The 19,358-nt window shown below is 36.5% G+C and overlaps 2 protein-coding genes and 1 non-coding gene across 3 annotated transcripts; 2 read left to right on the top strand and 1 right to left on the bottom strand.

The window, feature by feature from the left end:
• Window positions 1-251: 251 nt before the first annotated feature.
• On the top strand, window positions 252-1,241 carry LOC112420095 (uncharacterized protein C683.02c-like). Its single transcript, XM_024778720.1, has 3 exons — window positions 252-338; window positions 610-799; window positions 898-1,241. Exons 1-3 carry the CDS (start codon window positions 252-254, stop codon window positions 1,239-1,241), a joined length of 621 nt encoding a protein of 206 aa, XP_024634488.1.
• A 3,392-nt stretch (window positions 1,242-4,633) lies between these two features.
• On the top strand, window positions 4,634-5,212 carry LOC112420096 (uncharacterized). Its single transcript, XM_024778721.2, has one exon. The coding sequence runs from the start codon at window positions 4,634-4,636 to the stop codon at window positions 5,210-5,212; it is 579 nt and encodes a 192-aa protein (XP_024634489.1).
• A 12,345-nt stretch (window positions 5,213-17,557) lies between these two features.
• LOC112420528 (small nucleolar RNA R71) lies at window positions 17,558-17,664 on the bottom strand. The gene has a single exon (XR_003010708.1). It is a non-coding gene; the product is annotated as a small nucleolar RNA R71 (small nucleolar RNA).
• Between the last annotated feature and the right edge of the window lie 1,694 nt (window positions 17,665-19,358).

Here is a 19,358-nt window from a genome sequence, read left to right as displayed (position 1 = left end):
GATTTAATTTTGATATTATGAAATGATTGAAATAAATAGTAATTTTGCTATATTTACGTTTGAAAGAAGTGTAGCATTCCGTTTAAGGTGTTTTACTCTGATTTATGCTAAAAAATTTCAAGTTGGGAAAATGGGGTGTTACAATTGGTATCAGAGCAGGTTGGTCCGTCCGGCCATGTAGTTGTGTCGAGTAACAGTTGTATTACTGTCTTTATGCTGTTTGATTGATGTTTGTTGTGTATAGAACTAAGATGGCTGGAAGAAACGACGCTGCTATTACTGCTGCATTGGAAGCTGTGGGGCAACAACCTAATGCTGGTGCTGGTGTTAATGCTGAAGTGAGGATGTTATAAACTTTTTTGAGGAATCACCCGCCTACTTTCAAAGGGAGGTATGATCCAGATGGAGCTCAATCGTGGCTCAAAGAGGTAGATAGACTTTTCCGAGTTATGCAATGCAATGAAGTTCAGAAGGTACGTTTTGGTACGCACATGCTAGCTGAGGAAGCTGATGATTGGTGGGTTAGCATTAAACCTATCTTAGAGCATGGAGGAGGAGTTGTTACTTGGGCTGTGTTTAGAAGAGAGTTCTTGAACAGATATTACCCAGAAGAAAGAGATTGAGTTTCTTGAGCTGAAACAAGGCGATATGTCTGTGACAAAGTATGCTGCAAAGTTTGTGGAGCTGGCTAAGTTTTATCCACACTACACTGCTGAGACTGCTGAATTTTCTAAGTGCATCAAATTTGAGAATGGTTTGCGTGCGGAGATCAAGCGGGCAATTGGTTACCAGAAGATCCGTACATTTTCTTAGTTGGAGAGCAGTTGCAGGATCTAGGAGGAGGATACCAAAGCTCATTTCAAGATAGTGAATGAGAAGAGGAGTAAAGGCCAGCAGAGTCGTCCAAAGCCTTACAGTCTCCTGCTGATAAGAGTGAGCAGAGAGTGAATGATGAGAGGGGAACCAAGAGGAAAGAGAATCCTACCGAAGTTGTTTGTTACCGATGTGGAGAGAAAGGCCACAAGAGTAATGTTTGCAATGGTGAAAAGAAGAAGTGCTTCCGATGTGCCAAGAAGGGGCATACGATAGCGGAATGTAACCATGAGGATATTGTGTGTTTCAACTGCAAAGAGGAAGGACATATTAGTTCGCAGTGCAAGAAGCCTAAGAAGGCTCAGGCAGGTGGAAAGGTGTTTGCTTTATTTGGTACTCAGACAGCGGATGAGGATCGTCTGATCTGAGGTAAATTTTCGAGGACGAAAATTCTATAAGTGGGGGAGAGTTGTAACACCCTCTTTAATTATTTAATTATTTTATAGAGTTTAGAGTCTACTTTGATGATTTATGCGATTTTATATGATTATGTGTTTAGTTGTTATTTTATTTAAAGGCTTATTTTATTATTTACTAGAATAAGATTTGAAAATAAATAAATATAGAGATGTGGGGCTGTTTTGGAATTTAGAAGAGTTTAGTGGAAATAGAGGAAATAAGATAAAGTGGATTGAGGAGGGATTTAAAGAGGAAACTAGGTTTAGAAAAGTTTTCACGTAAAAACAGTTTTTGGGAGAAAAATCAAGAGAAAGCTAGGAGAAGAGCCAAGAGGGGAGAATCTGATTTTTGTAGAGCTTTGTTCATCAATTCAAAGTAAGGGTGAGGCTAACTTTCAATAATTATAGTGTACGTAAACTCTGAAATTGATTTAACATGAGGGTTGTTCTTGATTTGGGAATTAGGGTTAGCATGTAGAATTGAATCGTTGGAAGAAGTAGATAATCTGATGGATTAGGGTGATAAAGGATGTTTAGATTGTAGATTAATCACGGACTAAGTCCCTAATCAGTTTTGGGTCAATGGAAATTGGAGTTTTCGTTTGAAAAGTCGAAGTATAAACGTTTTGCAAATAAGAGATTATGTGAGGTTTGGGAAAATGATTTTTGGGATGGTTGAGACTTGAAATAGCTGTAGATTATGATAGAGCCAAGTGTCAGGAGAGTGTAGGCGAAAACGGCATCAAAATCCGATTAACGGTTGGAATTTTACGCGCGAAATGGTGAAAATCGCACTTTTTGAGAAGCAGATTTTTGGACCTGATGCTGTTAAAACGAGTCACTAGTTTTCACCCCTTTCCACTTTGAACTGGGTTTTGGTGTAAACATGAAAGTTTTAGATAATCTTGTTAGCTTTGGTTTGACTTGAAAATGATTTTTAGTTTTTTAAATATGATGAAAATACTCCAAGGAGGTCTTAGTGAAATCTTATGAAAATTCAGCACAACCATTTCTAAGTTAATCCAAAACTTATGGGATAATTCCAAAGCTCAAAACTAGAAGTACTAGGAGTTCAATTAAGGTGTTTAAGAGTATTTAACCTATGTTGTGAGTTGGTCATTGGGGTAGAAACGAAGTTGTTTATATTATTAATGTTGTTCAGAGAGTCTGAAATTAAGATGATTAATGATGTTAGTAATGTGATATAGTTATACATGCATTATGTGGAATATGTATGATGTTGATGTTGTGGTTGTTTATCGTTAATATTGCTATGATGTGAATTGCTTGTGCTGTTTCTGCTGTTGTTGATTATTAATATCATTGAGTTGACCAAGTTGTGAAGTAAGTCATAATTATTTATGCACAGTTGTTGTTCACTACTAAAAAAATGTCATTTTCGAACGAAATTTCAAACGGTTTTGGGACAGAATTTACGGAAATTTCCCACAGATTTCGGACGAAAATCCATTTTCGGACGGAATTCGGACAAATAGGGCGTTGTCCGAAAAAGCCCCGTCGCAAATCGTAATTTCGTCCCAAATTCTGTCCGAAAAATATTTCAGACGGATTTCGTACGGTTTTCACGTGGGATATTGGACTATACTTCAAACGGATTTCAGACGGAATTGATTTTAATTTCCTACGATTTTCGGACGGAATTAAGTTAAAGTTTTCTTAAATTTTCAAAATTAAATAATTTATTTTAGTTTGGGTGTTTTTAATTCAGATTTGTACACATTTTTTTCTTCTGGTTTTTTATGACTTTTTTAGATTATTATTCTTACAAATGAATTGATACAAGTGATTCAACTTCAATTACTTTCTTGAACAACTAATATTATTAAAAACAAATACAGACCACTAAGATGAGTAGCACAATAAAGAGGTTCAATCCCACAACAAGAAAACTGATGGAATGCCCAAACACACACCACACAAAATCACATGACTAAGAACTATAAACACAGTATTGTGTGGGCAAAATAGGTTAAAAAAAAAAACACCTGACAGAGAAAGCATAAAATAGATCTGGTGGAGAATAAGGATATAAAGGAAGATGAGGATGCAATGAGACTAGATCCAGTGAAGGCAAATCGCAGAGAATGGAAGAGACTGAAACACAACAATAGAAAAGAAGATGATGATGAGATGATCCATTTTTTCAAATACTTGTTTATGGAATTTCAATTCGACAGAGAGGAAGATGATGATGAGAGGAGACGAGATCTGTTCTTCTTATATGCTTACAATGGCAAAAGAAATAGAGATAAAATGGCATGGAGGTAGATAGAAATGAAGGTTAGAGAGAGAGAATGAAGGAGGCACACAAGAATAACACATTAGGGTTTATCTTTCACAACTATTCTATTATATACAGATAAATTACTTTGTCTAATCTGTCTCAATAGTTTCCCACGGATTTGGGACGGAATTCATGGAAATAAAAATATGTTAAATATGGTCTAAAATTTGTCTCAAACTTTCACACGGATTTGGGACGGAATACACGTAAATAAAAATAATAAGCTACATCTCGTATTCCATGAAATCCGTCTCAATATTTCAGACAGATTTGGGACGGTATTTGAAATGTGCACAAATTAGAAATAAAATTAAAACCTTCAAATTATTATCCGTCTGAAATCCGTCTCAATATTTCACACGGATTTGGGACGGATTTGTTTTTTTAAGAAAATCCGTGCGAAATTTGTGGGAAAAAAACCTTGTTTGAACATGTCATAAATATTTCACACGATTTTGGGATGGATTTGGGACGAAAATTTCGCTCCGTTTAAACTGTCCCAAATCCGTCCGAACAATTCAGACAAAAACGTATCCGTCCGAAAACACTGTTTTTTTAGTAGTGGTTGTCGTTGTCTACGTTGTCGTTGATGTTGCTGAGTTGTATGTTGATATACACAAATGTTGAGTCCATTGCATACTCATTTAAGTTGAGGGCTTGATGCCCTGTAATGTATATTTATACATGTTATGTTGAGGGCTTGATGCCCTGTAAGTTAAGGGCTTGATGCCCTGTGAGCCTATTTACGCTCAATACGTTGGGGGCTTGATGCCATGGTTGGTGCCACATGCATGATTAAGAGGTCGTAGTTGCATTTTGTCTAGATGGTTCAAGATGTGTAAGATGTCTAAGTTGCATTGTCGAGTTGAAGTCGTGTCATTGTTGTTAAGTTGTTATTTACCCATGTGTCGTTAATGAAGTGCTTATGATGTTGATTATGATGTTGTTATGTTGTTTATGATGTGATTATGTTGTTATATGATGATGTTTATGATGTGAAGTATATGATGTTATAAAATGATGTTTATGTTGGGAAAATGGGGTGTTACACCATGAAATGGCCAACACATTGTTGAAACGTTTCATCCATGTAGAAATTCGACATGTACCCCGTACAGAAAACCAAGAAGCAAACGATTTAGCCCAAATGGCCTCTGGATACAAAGTATCAAAGGATCAAGTGCAAGAACCGATTGAGATTAGAAACAGGCGCAGTTCGATGGATTCTCTCTCTAGTAAATCGTTAATGCCAAAACTTGGGGGGACAGAGACGTTCCAAGGACACATAAGAGGTATGGATTTTGTCGAAATTTTGGTCATTAACGATTTAACTAACGCCGATTGGCGAAAACCCATAGTAAAATATAGAGAAAATCCAGACGGAACAACTTGTCGAAAAGTGAAATATCGAGCCTTAAGTTATGTAATAATGGGCGATGAATTGTTAAAAAAGACTCCAGAAGGAGTATTGCTGAAATGTTTGGGGGAAGCGGATGCATACTTGGCAGTTTCTAATACACATAGTGGAACTTGCGGAACGCATCAGGTCGACCATAAAATGAAATGGCTTTTGTTTCGACAAGGTGTATATTGGCCAACCATGCTCAAAGATTGCATAGAATTCGCTAAAGGTTGACAAGGATGCCAAAAACATGCTGGAACTCAACGCGTCCCAGCAAGTGAGCTACATGCGATAATCAAACCTTGGCCATTTAGAGGATGGGCCTTGGATGTAATTGGGGTGTTCAAACCCACATCATCGAAAGGCTATAAATATATTTTGGTAGGAATAGACTATTTCACAAAATGGATAGAGGCAATTCCTTTGAAAGAGGTCACACATGATGAATTTATAAATTTCGTTCAGAAATCCATCATCTACAGGTTCGGCATTCCAGAAACCATTACTACAGACCAAGGATCTATATTTACTGGTCGAAAAATGGCAAAGTTTGCTGAGGACGCAGGCTTCAAATTGATAACTTCGTCAGCATATTATGCGCAAGCAAATGGTCAAGTTGAAGCAGCAAACAAAAACATTATTTCCATCATAAAAAGGAAGACTAAAAGAAAGCCCAAAAACTGGCATGAAGTTTTGGGCGAAGCCTTGTGGGCATGTCGAACATCTCCCAAAGAATCGACGAACACCACACCATTCAGACTAACAGTTGGTCATGACGCTGTGTTACCAGTGGAAATTCTGCTTCAGTCAACCATAATTCAAAGACAATGCGAAATACCAGCAACCATTATTGGAATATGGTTTTAGACGAATTGGTTGATTTGGACGAAGAAAGATTAATGGCATTGGAAGTCCTTACAAGACAAAAAGAAAGGGTAGCAAAAGAATATTACAAAAAGGTGAAATCGAAATTATTCGCCCAAGGAGATTTGGTGTGGAAATTCATTTTACCAATGGATAAAAAAGATCGAGCTTTGGGGAAATGGTCACCAGTTGGGAAGGACCATGGCAGATATTAATAGTTTTTTCGAATAATGGATATGAGATCGAAGAATTGAATGAGGATCAAAGGATCTTACGAATAAATGGAAAGTACTTAAAAAAGTATAAGCCGATGCTACAAGAAATTAAGATTATGCAAGAGTAATTCGAAAAGAAATTAAAACATGGCATTTCAAATAAAATGCCAACTAACGGGCGGATTGCATAAGATAGTCCCAAAATGGATTGAAAAGCATAAGGTAAACCATTACAAAACAAAATGCTACAATTTAACTTAAAGAAAAACGAGATTCTTTAGGGGTCTTAAATCGACGAAATGCTTCAAGCATTATGGTCAAAGCCAAAAACGTCGATAAACCATCTAACTTCACTATCAAGAAGAAAGCGGAGGAAGAAATTATGGAATGAATATTCCTCATCATCAGTTGGAAGAAAGCCTCGAAAGTTGCCTCTCCTTACGTCCCTAGGGCAATCATACCAGTTGTTACGAAATTGTCGACGAACCAAGAGAGGAGGCAACCACCATTTGTACCAGCCACAGATAAATCAGAAGGGGGTATCTCTTCCCAAGATGTCGCGGCGGTAGCGCGCAACATTCCTCGTCATCAAAAGATCCCAAAAATCTTTGAAAAGTTCGGTAAGGTCAGGAGTAGTACCACCAAGGGCTCTTAACAGAACGGCGAATACATAGCGCTCACAGATCCAGCACCCATGGCATTATTCAACAAACGCTGGATGGTAGAAATACGTGGCTTGGCATTAAGCATTTTCTGGGTACACCTTAAGAGGCAAAACATATGGTAACCATGATCCCACAAGCGGTTCATGAAATCCAACTTCTCATAAGTAGGATCCAGATCAGTGAGCAGTTCGATGTAATCATTCCCAAACGCTCTTGAAACTGCAGGATCCCTACAAAGCGCTGCAATCCTCTTGTTCTGCCTCTAGAGAGAAAAAAGATCACGCATGCTATGACTGGCAACTCTCGCAGCAATGTCTATGATCAGACCGTCACTTAGGTAACTTATGAATTCCATAGTTTAAAAAGAAAACTTAAGTGAAAGATGTTGTGTAAAATCTTTTCTAAGAGAAACAAAGAAGGAAAAGATGAGAGGTGAACATTACAAGAGAATGGAACGCGTGGCACAGTAAACTTCTGCAGCAATACGCCTTGAGAGAAGAGAAGTTGTAAAAAGTTTCTACCTTATCTCTTCCTAAGAATCTCATAATTAGACTTTTAGAAACTTTACGGTTTCCAAGGCAATTTAGTTTGATTAGACTAAGAAGAAACTTTTTAGTTTCTCATCATTAGTTTTTTCTTGAAATTTGTTCCAACCACCAATGAAATAAAGTGTAAAAATAAATTGTTACCCAAAGATATGTCATTTGGAATAAACAGTTTTTGTACCGTCACAAAAATAAAAGTACATATGACAATGTAAGGGGAACAAATAAAATAAATTACATAAAAGTTCGACAGAAAAATGGCTCATATTTTAAAGCCAGAGGTGAGTTGATGCAGTTGTTTCTTTAAGTCACCAAGTTTTCCTTCGAGAACATTGCCATTTTCTGTAAGAGCATATATTTCTTGCCAGAACAGCCTTGACTCTTTTACCTTTTTAATGGCAATTTGAGCCTCTTGCTTCAAAAGGTCTTCCTTAGCCAAAAGTTAGACTTTTCGATTCTCCAATTGCTCGATTTCGGCCTTGTACTTGGCAATAGATGAATCGATTTCTGTCACTTGATGTTGGATAGTGGGAGTCTCTTGTCGAAATGCTTCCAACTTGGCTCTAAATGCAGTGACTTCATCTAAGAGTTGGTCGCAGCGAATAGTTTGTTCTTCGAGCTTGGCCTGACCAGCCTTTTTCTGAAGAAACCCTTGTTTGATGTCTTCCAAGAGGGGTTCTAGTGCTCTAAAAAAGGTTTGAAACTTTGAACCTGAAGGAAGATTGATCAACTTGCACAGTAACTCCTTGACTTCGAGAATGGTGCTCTCATCCTACTCTATGGCATCAAACAAATCAGCTGTCAGAACTTTGCTTCGAAATTCTGCAAGGAGATTATCCTTTGAAGTTCTTGAAGGATCTTCAGCAAATACGTTAGAGGATCGCCCCGTACTCCTAGAAAGGAGGATGTTGTTGGCTAGAAAATCAAAGGCGTCTAGAGGGTTGGCCTTCTCGAGTGGATCACGATCCGCTTGGTGTAACGCCCTAGTCGTTATTTATTTATTTATTATTTATTTAGAGTCTTTTATATGATTTTAAATAATTATTGTTGATTATGTGGTGTGTTATATTTTATTATATGATCTATTTTGGTATTAAGTAGAATAAGTGGGAATTATTATTATTTGGAGTTTTGGGGGTTATATTTTAATTAGTATAATTAAGTGGGAGTTAAATGAAATAAAGGGGAGTTAAGTATTGGGGAGTTAGGAAAAGAGAAGTCAGAACTGCTTTTACGTACAGACAAGTTTTGGGAGAAAAAGGGAGAAGAGCCAAGTAGAACCAAGAGAACCAGATTTTTGTAGAATTGTTCATCTGAATCAAGGTAAGAATGAGGTTTACTTCAGTAGTGTAGATTTTATGGGTGAATTGGAGATTTTGGGTTTAAGTTGAATTCTTTTGTTTTTGGGTGAATTGAGTGTAGGAATCACTGGTTTGATGTTAGAAATAGGTTCTGATTGCATACACCATTTCATTTCATATCTGTAAACTGATTTGGGGAGTGAAATTGAGGAAATTGAGATTTTTGGGAAAATCCTGCATTCTGCCCGTATTGATGTTCATCGCTCTGGCGAGTAGCCTGTCTCGCCTCGCGAGTCAACAACTTCATGGCTCGCCTCGCGAGCAGAACCACTCGCCATGACGAGTAAGTAAGTGAGTGAGAGATCATGATTTTCAGATTGTTGTTATAAGGTGTAATTTTGTTAGTTTTGAGTGCCTAAATGATTTTAGAGAGGACTGGGACAATTTTTAGATTAAAAAGATGAATAGGGAGCTTAAAAATGAGGATTTAGTGAGAAAAATGTCAAAACTCCCGAGTGCACCCTTTTTCTCGTTCGCCTAGTACTCGCCACGGCGAGTAACCTTTTTCCTGATCCCGCCATAGCGAGCAGATGCACTCGCGAGGCGAGTTGCCCAGTATCTGAGCTGTTTGTTCTTTGATTGAATAATGATGAATGAACTTCATGTATGAGCATGATTATGATCAATTGTGTATTTTTCTGAAATTGTTGGATTAACTATGATGATTTGTTGATGACTATAATGTATGTTTATATTTAATTAAATCGTACATGTTGTTAAATTGTGGGGTTGTAAGTCATATTATATATATGCATTGTTGAGTTGTATGTAGATATACACAAGTGGAGTCCATTGCATAAATATAAAGCGGTGAGGGCTCATGCCCTGGAACGCCTTGTCGTTCAAAGCAGGAGGGCTCATGCTCTGGAACACCTTGTTGTTCAAATTGGTGAGGGCTTATGCCCTAAAGAATGCTTTAACCATTCGAAATTCGGTGAGGGCTTCTGCCCTGTAAATTGGTACCACATGCATGTGCATAGTCGCATTGTTGAGGAGTCTTAGCGGTGTTGTCAAGTAGTTGCATGAGTCTTTGTTGTTGGTTGAAGTTACCACTTATTGTTGATGTTGTTAATTATGAAATATATATGTATATTGAATAATTATTGTTATTTTAGGGTGTTAGATTCAATTGATGAATTTTATATCTATTATTATTGTTGTGAATCTCACCCCTTCTGCTTGGAAATGTTGCCCGTCCTATGGGTAACTTGCAGGTGATCCTGAGTAGTAGATGGTGGCTCAAGTGTCTAGGGCTCTGATATGTATCAAATTTTGGAAACATGTCGTGGAGCCTTTTATTGTCATTTGAAACAATATTGATGAATAATTATGTTGAGGCCTTTGTGCCATGATTATTGCTGGATGATGTTTAATGTTTGAAAAATATTCCGCTGCAATTTATTGATGTTTATTAAATAGTTTTATATTCTATTTAAGAAATTTTGAAAAGTAGTGTGACATGCCCGTTTGGTGTTAAACTCTGATGTATTATTTATTATTTAATTGTTTGGGATAACGGGGTGTTACACTTGGCTGATAGCCGCATTATCTTGAACAGGTACAACATCGACCATTGGACTTGGACCATGAGAAAAAATTGGGCTTGCGACAATATTGTCATCCCTCGAAGCCATGATGAATTGATTTGCATTTCCTTCTGGCTCTAAGTCACTATTCCCTGCGGGCATTTCTTGGTCCAGGTGGTCACTTGACTCGACCCCAGGCTGATTAGGAGAAGTGATCTCCATACCAGGAGGAGGAGTACTTGTCTCGACACCCTCGTCTTCTTCAGCGATAGGCGACTGATGAGATAAAACCGCACGTGCACGGTCTTACCGAAGTAGTAAAATATGAGTATCGTTCCGACAGGGAGTTACGAATTCAATTAACTTTAGATAATGATTGGACTAAAGGTTTATAAGGTAGAAAAGTTTGGTTTTTTAATTAAGAGCAAATAATAAAATAAAAGATAAAAGCCTTGGGGTTATTGGTTCATCCTAACGACAAGTCCTTCTCAAACCAAACTATTAAACTTATAACTTTATGTTAGACCTAATTTCTCAAGACAGTTTCTCTTTTGTTCCTCTAGCAACCAAGCCTATTTCGCTGACTTGATTACTATTAGATTTTGGTTCCTCTAACAACCAAGCCTATTTCGCTGACTTGATTGTTATTAGTTCCCTTGAAGATCGAAACTATATGTCTCAAAGATTGCAAAGCCTATTTCGCTGACTTTGCAATCCTTGTCTAAATTCACTTGTTCGAATATCAAAGCTCCACTTTCGTTTTATGAATTGATATTTGAGATGATGGATAAACAATTATCAAACCCTCCACTTTCGTTTCCACAGTTTGATAATGGTTGATCCATGTTAAAGCAGTGAATTTAGATAAGGAATTAGGGTTACATAAGATTAAGGTTTAAAGCTTGGTTTGATTAGGATTATGTCATTAGACTTATCCAACAATCCCAAGACAAGAGAAGTCTACTCACTGACGTTCATCGTAGACAAGGAGAAGAAGAGAGAAAGCATAAAAGTAAATAACAATAAAGTAAATGAACTTTTATTAGAAAACAATTGTCACATATTGCATTCCAAGAAAAGATGAATATTTGTGATGGCTAGCTACTCTATTTATAGTACACAATTGACTTAAAATCTAAGCAAGTATATTCCAAGAATATTCCACGGTAGATTGTGCGCCAAAATAGAATAGCTTAGAGTCCAAGCAAAAGCAGCAAAAAGTATTCTGGAGGGTGGCACGGCCGTGCCAAGGCTAGCACGGGCCGTGCCAGGCTTCTGACTTGTGGGAGACATATTTTGTCTCTCAATCTTCATATTTTCGTGTCCAATCTGCTCCAAATCCCTTTCTTTTGCTCCAAGACTCAATCCATCCAATATTCTTCTCTGAAATATAATAAATTGCAATTTAAAGTAAACTATCCTAAAAAGGAAATAATACTAATATAAAATTATATAAAATCTAAATAAAACTAAACTAAAAAGCATATTAAAATAGTATATAAATGACTCATCAGCGACGCAGTTGCCTGACCAACAAATAGGAGTTGAGCATGCTGAGATTTATCAGCTTGGCTACCCTGCATACGAAAGACATGGTCATAAAAGATGTATTACACGATCAAAGTTTAAGCGGAGTTAGAAGGATCCTGAGGAATACCTTTAAAACGTTGTCACCAACGTAAGAATGAGCGCTGTTGGGATTTGAATCCTTATGTTGTTTGGTCTTTTGGGGGCTGGGTTTGCCTAAAGATTCATCAGCGGTAGTCGTTTCGACAGCCGTAGAATCATGCTTCCGTTTCTTAAGATCCTCCTTGACTTTAGGGGATTCAGAAACTACAGGCCTGTCGACAGCGCCAGGGGATACCTCAACCTACGAAACAAATTCAAAGTTAGAATTTATCCCACAAATAGTAATGTTTGAATGGATCGAGAAATGACTTACAACATCATCAACCGCAAGATCTTTCGGCTCTTTAGAAGATTTTTCAGAATGTTTTCTTTTCTCCATCTTCGAGGATTTCTTCTTTTTAGAAGCTTTCTCAGACTTTGACTTGGAAGTTTTTGGAGAGATTTCTTCTTCATCCTTCCCTACATCCCCTGAGACCAAAGGAAGAGCTACAGGCTAAAATGGATAAAGCAGATAAGTAAAATTTTCTTTTCGATGACTAGAAATTCAAGGCTGTCTAGATTCTGCAAGAATTATAAAATTTCATACCTAATCCTATTTCAGATAGAATTCGAATGTAATGCAGATGGCCTCTAAAGGTGTACAAATTATGCTTAGTAGCAGTCACCTTGTTCTTGTCTTTCTTTATAAATTTTTGTTTCATTCCCATCAAACTATCACAGAATAACCATTTGGGATAGGGTGGCCTGAAGGCCACCGCCAACTCGCTAGTCGGCAGAGAGGGAAACTTCATTTTAAAATGCACTGCAAAAAGATATTTACTGGGGGTGAAAGGTGGGAATGTAATCGATGGAATTTTGTCATAGATTTTATCCCTTAGCGTTTTAGCAGCATAATAGTCTGTCCTCTTTAGATGCAAAAGGTCGTATACAGTTTGAAAGAAGTTTTGGAAAGCTTGAATTTCTCGAATATGCACCTTTGTTTTTCTTCGATTTCCTCTACACAACATGAAAAGCAAGAATCAGTTGAGGAAGCAGAGTATCAGGATCTATTCGATTGGATTGACGCTTGAAGTAGCGTTGCCACCATCGATAGAATGTTTCTGTGCATGCAAAAGTTGAAACAAAAGGCTTTGGCTCGAAAATGAGTTTTTGCTTCTGAGCTCGACGCAAGATAGATCTCCACACATGTTCTATCAGAGGTTGCCTCAGGTCGCCTACACATTTGTACAATGAACTTGGCCTGATTTGAACCAAGCCAAATTGCTTGGCTACATGGTTAGGATGATATCCATATACTCCATATGGGCTCCTAGCAGTTATTTTGCTAGATAAAAAGGTGGGGATTAGATATGCCTCCCATATAGCATTAATATCAACCTCATCTTCGGTCGAATCAGTTGGAAACTTTGCTGTGAACCAAGTCGGCCCACGAGTCCTAGTGATGAAAGGAGCCATCGAAGGGGTAAAAGAGGTACAACTTAAGAAGGCATTATAAGCAATGGCAAATAAGTCTGGAGAACTCCTGTTGTCATACAGAAGCATGGCCAAACCTATTGCTTCGAGGGATATATCCTCATAAGCTTTTGAAAAACTTGGGGGCAGGTGGACTGCTAATTTCGTTCTGAAAGTGGCCAAAAGCCATAATTGGAACAACCAAATGGGGCCAGGTATAATAAGGCTGCTACCAGGTTGAAAGTCCTTAATACTAGACACAACTTGATTCAGATTCTCATATAAAGACCCCAAAATAAGTTTACCCAAACAAATATCTCTTACTTCATGTAGCTGTATAGCTAAGGTTGTGAATTTCTTGGGAATTTGGATTGATCTCGAGCAAAAAATATACATTGACAACCAATAAGTTAAAAAGGCGATGTGCTCTTGATCAGATACTCCAGTGTTAGAAGTGTCATGATGGTCAATTATGAAAGGGTTAGTCTTTTACCCCCCTGTAATATAAGTCATTTCCGGTTTTCCCCCCTGTAAAATAGTTTTTTGGAATTTCATCCTTGTAATTTGAAGATTTTTTGGTTTTGGACCTTCATGGAAAACTTTACCCCCTGTAATTTGAGCAAATGTAGATTTACCCCCTTGTAATTTGAGAAAATTTCGGTTTAACCCCCATGTTAATTTGAGCAAATTTCGGTTTACCCCCTGCCATATCTTCGATTTTGTACAGTCAAAATTCATGAAGGTCCAAAACCAAAAATCTTCAAATTACAAGGACGAAATCCAAAAAATATATTTTCCAGGGAGTAAAACCAAAAATGACCTATATTACAGGGGGGTAAAACACTATTAACCCATTATGAAATTGTCATAGGCGGGCCTGGTGAAATCGAAAGTCAGCTCCGACGAGTGTGTCTATTAGGATCGAAAGTTTGGCCAATAGGTTTTAGGCCAGTAAGGCCAACAACATCTAATAAAGTGGGTGTAAGAATCCCACATTTCAAATGAAGACTACTTGATATGATCCTAAAATTCTCTCTCTTGACAAGAATAATAAAGGCTTAATACATGCTTTGGTCCCTTAACTTATTTTTGAATTTCATTTTGATCCCTTAACTTTAAACCGTCTCAATTTGGTCCCATAACTTTGCCTCCGTTTACCTAAGTGGTCTCAATTTGGTCCCATATCTTGCACAATGCCTTGCTTCAACGTTCTTCATCTGGACGATTACTGCAAATGGCAAAGGAAGTTAAAGTTGGAACCAATACACATCTATGCATATAACCTATATAATTTTTCATTGATTGAAAGTATAGATTCTAATTATGATATTTTATGAGTTCCTACATATAAATATATCGGTGAGAAAGATGAGCGCAATGTTAAAAAACAATATACATACAGAATGTCGTGAGCATGAAAACAGCCAAAGTAGCAAGCTTAACATAAGTCATTGTTTGATCAAAAGAAATAATAAGCTAAAATTATTTATTATGAACTTAGCTTAGTGTTTTAGTTCCTAACATATAAATATATCGTTAACTGTGCCTTGAATACTTTTGGACAAAAGGCAAAATTTCTTCAAAGTAGCTTAAAAATATCAGCAACATCAATTCGTGGCAATTTTCCCTCCAAACTTGTTCGCCCCTTCAATGACGAGAATGGTGGAGAGAAAAATTATTATTGTTATTTGTTTATATTTATAAATTTATAAATATGTGTGTTTTGTAATAAAAAAAATTATTTTTAAAATTTGTGATAAATTTGACATAATTTTATTTTGATATTTTTATTCTTTAATTAGTAGAATAAAATGTTCTAATGTATTATTAATATTATAGTAAGGAAATAAATTTATACCATTTATAGAGAAAAATAATTATTATTGAGTATTGTTTTTTTTTTGTGGTGTTTGGGGTTCGAACCCCGGACCTTGCATATATTATAAATTGTCTTTACCAACTGAGCTAAGCTCACATGGACTATTGAGCGTAGTTTATTTTATTCAGTTGAGTTTTATATTAATTTAATTTTAAAATTACTCTTAATTATAGTATCTCGGACAAATATTATAAAATTTTCTTGTCAAAAAAAGTATATTGTAAAGATTTTATTTTATTAATTTTATTTCTGAAGGAATCTAATATTTTTTATTATTATCATTATTAATATAATAATAATGATAAATTATTATCATTATTATTATTACTACTACTACTATTACTACTACTAGCGAAAAATGGACCCTCACGTGTTCGTCTTTCCGCTCTTTTTATTGCGCTAACGTTTGAAAATTATGAACAATATTTTTTTTATGGAATTTTGGTTTTAATTAAAAGTAAAAATATTTCTTTCAAATTATAACAAATAAACTAACCATGATTAGGCTTGTCAGTGGTAGTTTGGGAAATATGGAAGGAAAGAAACAATAGGTTGTTTAATGTCAAAGAATGCTCGGTTAATCAGGTGGTCGACAAAATTAAGTCGCTTGCCTTTGCGTGGTTGAAGGCGAAGTATTTCTCTCTTCCCCTCAACTACCATGGGTGGTGGCTTAACCCGTTCACCATTTTGGGCATAGGCTAAGAGTTTCTTTTCTATTTTATCTTTTGCTTTGTATAGGAGATTTTTGTAAATAGTGTTTTGGACATTATTGTTTTTTCCTTAGTGCGTCTTGTGCTAGGAATGACTCTTTTGAGGTGGTAATATAATTCATTTTAACTTCTTCAAAAAAAAAATGACACTAAAAATGTATCAATAAAATATAATCTAAATTCTTATTTTTTAAATGACACCAACAAAAATCTTTATTATAATCAATTGCAAAAATCAAAATTAGAATCTCAACTGTATGTATATTGTTTAAGAAATTGAAGATGAGTTCGTACATATAATCTTTATTATATAAAAATATCTTGGGCAAAGAAATTGAAGATCCTTGATGAGTCAATAATTAGATGTTTTAGTTTAATATTTAGTTTCGTTTTAATTAGATTTAAGTTTATTTTATTTTAATATTATTTTCTTTTTGAGTAATTTTACTTCAATTGCATTTTATTATATTTCAGGAATGAATATTTGATGGATTGAGTCTTGGAGCAAAACAAAGGGGTTTTGGAGCTGATTCGGTACGAAAATATGAAGATTCGAAGACAAAAATATATCTCCCTCAAGTCAGAAACTTGGCACGGCCCGTGCTAAGGTTGGCACGGCCGTGCCACCTCTCAGACAGCCTTTTGCTGCTTTTGCTTAGATTCTAAGCTACTCTATTTAGTTTTACCAGGAAGCCCTTTTCTTGTGGAACATTCTAGTGATGTAATTGCTTAGATTTTATGTCGAATGTTACCTATAAATAGAGTAGCTAACCATCACAAATATTCATCTTTTCTTTGGAATCTCAACTGTATGTATATTGTTTAAGAAATTGAAGATGAGTTCGTACATATAATCTTTATTATATAAAAATATCTTGGGCAAAGAAATTGAAGATCCTTGATGAGTCAATAATTAGATGTTTTAGTTTAATATTTAGTTTCGTTTTAATTAGATTTAAGTTTATTTTATTTTAATATTATTTTCTTTTTGAGCAATTTTACTTCAATTGCATTTTATTATATTTCAGGAATGAATATTTGATGGATTGAGTCTTGGAGCAAAACAAAGGGGTTTTGGAGCTGATTCGGTACGAAAATATGAAGATTCGAAGACAAAAATATATCTCCCTCAAGTCAGAAACTTGGCACGGCCCGTGCTAAGGTTGGCACGGCCGTGCCACCTCTCAGACAGCCTTTTGCTGCTTTTGCTTAGATTCTAAGCTACTCTATTTAGTTTTACCAGGAAGCCCTTTTCTTGTGGAACATTCTAGTGATGTAATTGCTTAGATTTTATGTCGAATGTTACCTATAAATAGAGTAGCTAACCATCACAAATATTCATCTTTTCTTTGGAATTCAATAAGTGACAATTGTCTTTTGAATAAAAGTTCTTTTCTTTTCCTTTACTTTCTTGTTATTTACTTTTATGCTTTCTCTCTTCTACTCCATGTAAACAACATGGCTGAGGAACGCACTCTTAAGGAGTATTCGATCCCTTCTACGGATGAGTCATGTGCTATTATAGTCTACCCTACGGTTGAAGGTGATGACTTTAAAATAAAACCTGCACTTCTAAGCTTGGTACAACAGAACCAGTTTTCTGGATCACCCACCGAGGATCCAAATTTGCTCATTCTTCCCAACAGTTATCTTTAAGGGGTGGCTCCATCACTTCATGGGATCAACTAAGGCGAGAATTCCTTTGCCGATTCTTTCCCCCGTTTAAAACCGCTCAACTAAGAGCAAAACTTTATCAATTCACTCAAGAAGACGGGGAATCTCTTTAGGATGTGTGGGAGCGTTTCAAAGAAATTCTTAGACTTTGTCCCCATCATGGTTTGGAGAAGTGGTTGATAATCCACACCTTTTAAATACAAAGATAACTGTTGATGCAGCTGCAGGTGGTGCCCTAATAAACAAAGACTTCACAACACTATGCCTTGATTGAAGATATGACTCTAAATCTCTTCCAGTGGACCGATGAAAAGGCCCTCATCAATTCTTCACCTTCTAAATAAGAGGTAGGTATAAACAAAATCTTTTCCCTTGACCATCTATCTACCAAGGTGGATGCGCTATCTCAAAGATTTGATCTAATGAATGCTTGTGTTGTCACACCTACTTCTAATTCTCCTCCATGTGGAGCATGTGGTATATCTGGTCATTCTAGCATTGAATGCAAGCTAGGTAGTGTTGAGCAATTAAACTTTATTCAAAATAGTCAAGGGATAAGTTTTAACCAAAATTTTCATAAAAATCCCCTTAGTGAAGAAACAACACTACCCGATTATGCAAATAGCCAAAGAGTCATTCAAAAGTCTAAAATTGAACTATTAATGGAAAATTGTTTTCTTAAACAATCCGAACAACTCCAAGAGCTTGAGGATCAAACTAGACTGTTGAACGACTCTCTTGCTACACTTACATCAAAGGTCGACTCCATCTCCTCTCAAAACAAAGTTTCTGAAACTGAACTTTCCCAAGTTGTCCACAAAGTCAGGCAACCTAAAACTAACAAAATGAACGCCGTCACACTTAGGAGTGGTAGACCATTAAAGGACACCATAGGAAGAGCCAAACCCAATGAAAGTGAGAAAGAGATTAGCAATCCACAAGTTAAGGAAGCTAGGGTAGAAAAGGATGGTGAGGAAACTACCCCACCTCCGTTCAAACCAAAAATCCCTTTCCCGCAAAGATTTGCTAAGTCTAAGCTAGATGGGAAATTCAACAAATTTATTGAAATGATGAATAAAATCTACATTGATGTGCCTTTTACCGACGTACTAACTCAAATGCCAACCTATGCTAAGTTCTTAAAAGAAATTCTTTCTAAGAAAAGAAAAATTGAGGAGGGCGAAACAGTTAACCTTACGGAAGAATGTAGTGAAAAAGGCGATGTGTGACTTAGGAGCTAGTGTTAGCCTGATGCCATTGTCCCTCTATGAAAGGTTGGGAATAGGGAAACTTCAGTCGACTAGGATGACCCTACAATTAGTAGACCGCTCTGTTAAATACCCAGCTGGAATTATAGAGGATCTCCCAGTCAAAGTAGGAGAGGTGTATATCCCCGTTGATTTTGTTGTGATGGAAATGAAGGAAGACAACCAGGTACCTATTATTTTAGGAAGGCCCTTCCTTGCTACCGCTGGAGCCATAATTGATGTTAAAAATGGTTAGTTGGCATTTAATGTTGGTAAAGAGACCATTGAATTTGAACTTGCTAAACTAATGAAAGGTTCTTCCATTAAAGACTCTTGTTGCATGATAGATATAGTCGACCATTGTGTGAAAGAGTGCTCTCTAGCATCAACTACACATGATGGGCTTGGAAGTATGTTTGGTAAATAATGCAGGTTCAAAGCTAGAAGGATAAGCACAAGCTTACGAAGAACTGTTGGATAAAATCCCTCCAATGGATGGTTTGAGTGTGGAGGAGTTAGTGAAGGAAGAACCAACACCTATGAAGGTGAAAAACACAAGAAGGGGGGGGGGGGGGGTTGAATTGCGTTTTCTTTTTCTCTTAAAAAATACTTC

The sequence above is a fragment of the Medicago truncatula genome, chromosome 3, assembly GCF_003473485.1.
Source record: "Medicago truncatula cultivar Jemalong A17 chromosome 3, MtrunA17r5.0-ANR, whole genome shotgun sequence".
Lineage (NCBI taxonomy): Eukaryota > Viridiplantae > Streptophyta > Magnoliopsida > Fabales > Fabaceae > Medicago > Medicago truncatula.
Note: the sequence above shows the minus strand (reverse complement) of the source record. Positions and strands in the feature narration are given on the sequence as shown.

Bases quoted from the DNA above. Each gene is read 5' to 3' on its own strand.
- LOC112420096 (XM_024778721.2), top strand. From the start codon at position 4,634: ATGGCCAACACATTGTTGAAACGTTTCATCCATGTAGAAATTCGACAT.
- LOC112420095 (XM_024778720.1), top strand. From the start codon at position 252: ATGGCTGGAAGAAACGACGCTGCTATTACTGCTGCATTGGAAGCTGTG. The intron at 339-609 runs GTGAGGATGTTA...GATATTACCCAG, and splicing joins GTGCTGGTGTTAATGCTGAA to AAGAAAGAGATTGAGTTTCT. The intron at 800-897 runs GTACATTTTCTT...AAAGGCCAGCAG, and splicing joins AATTGGTTACCAGAAGATCC to AGTCGTCCAAAGCCTTACAG.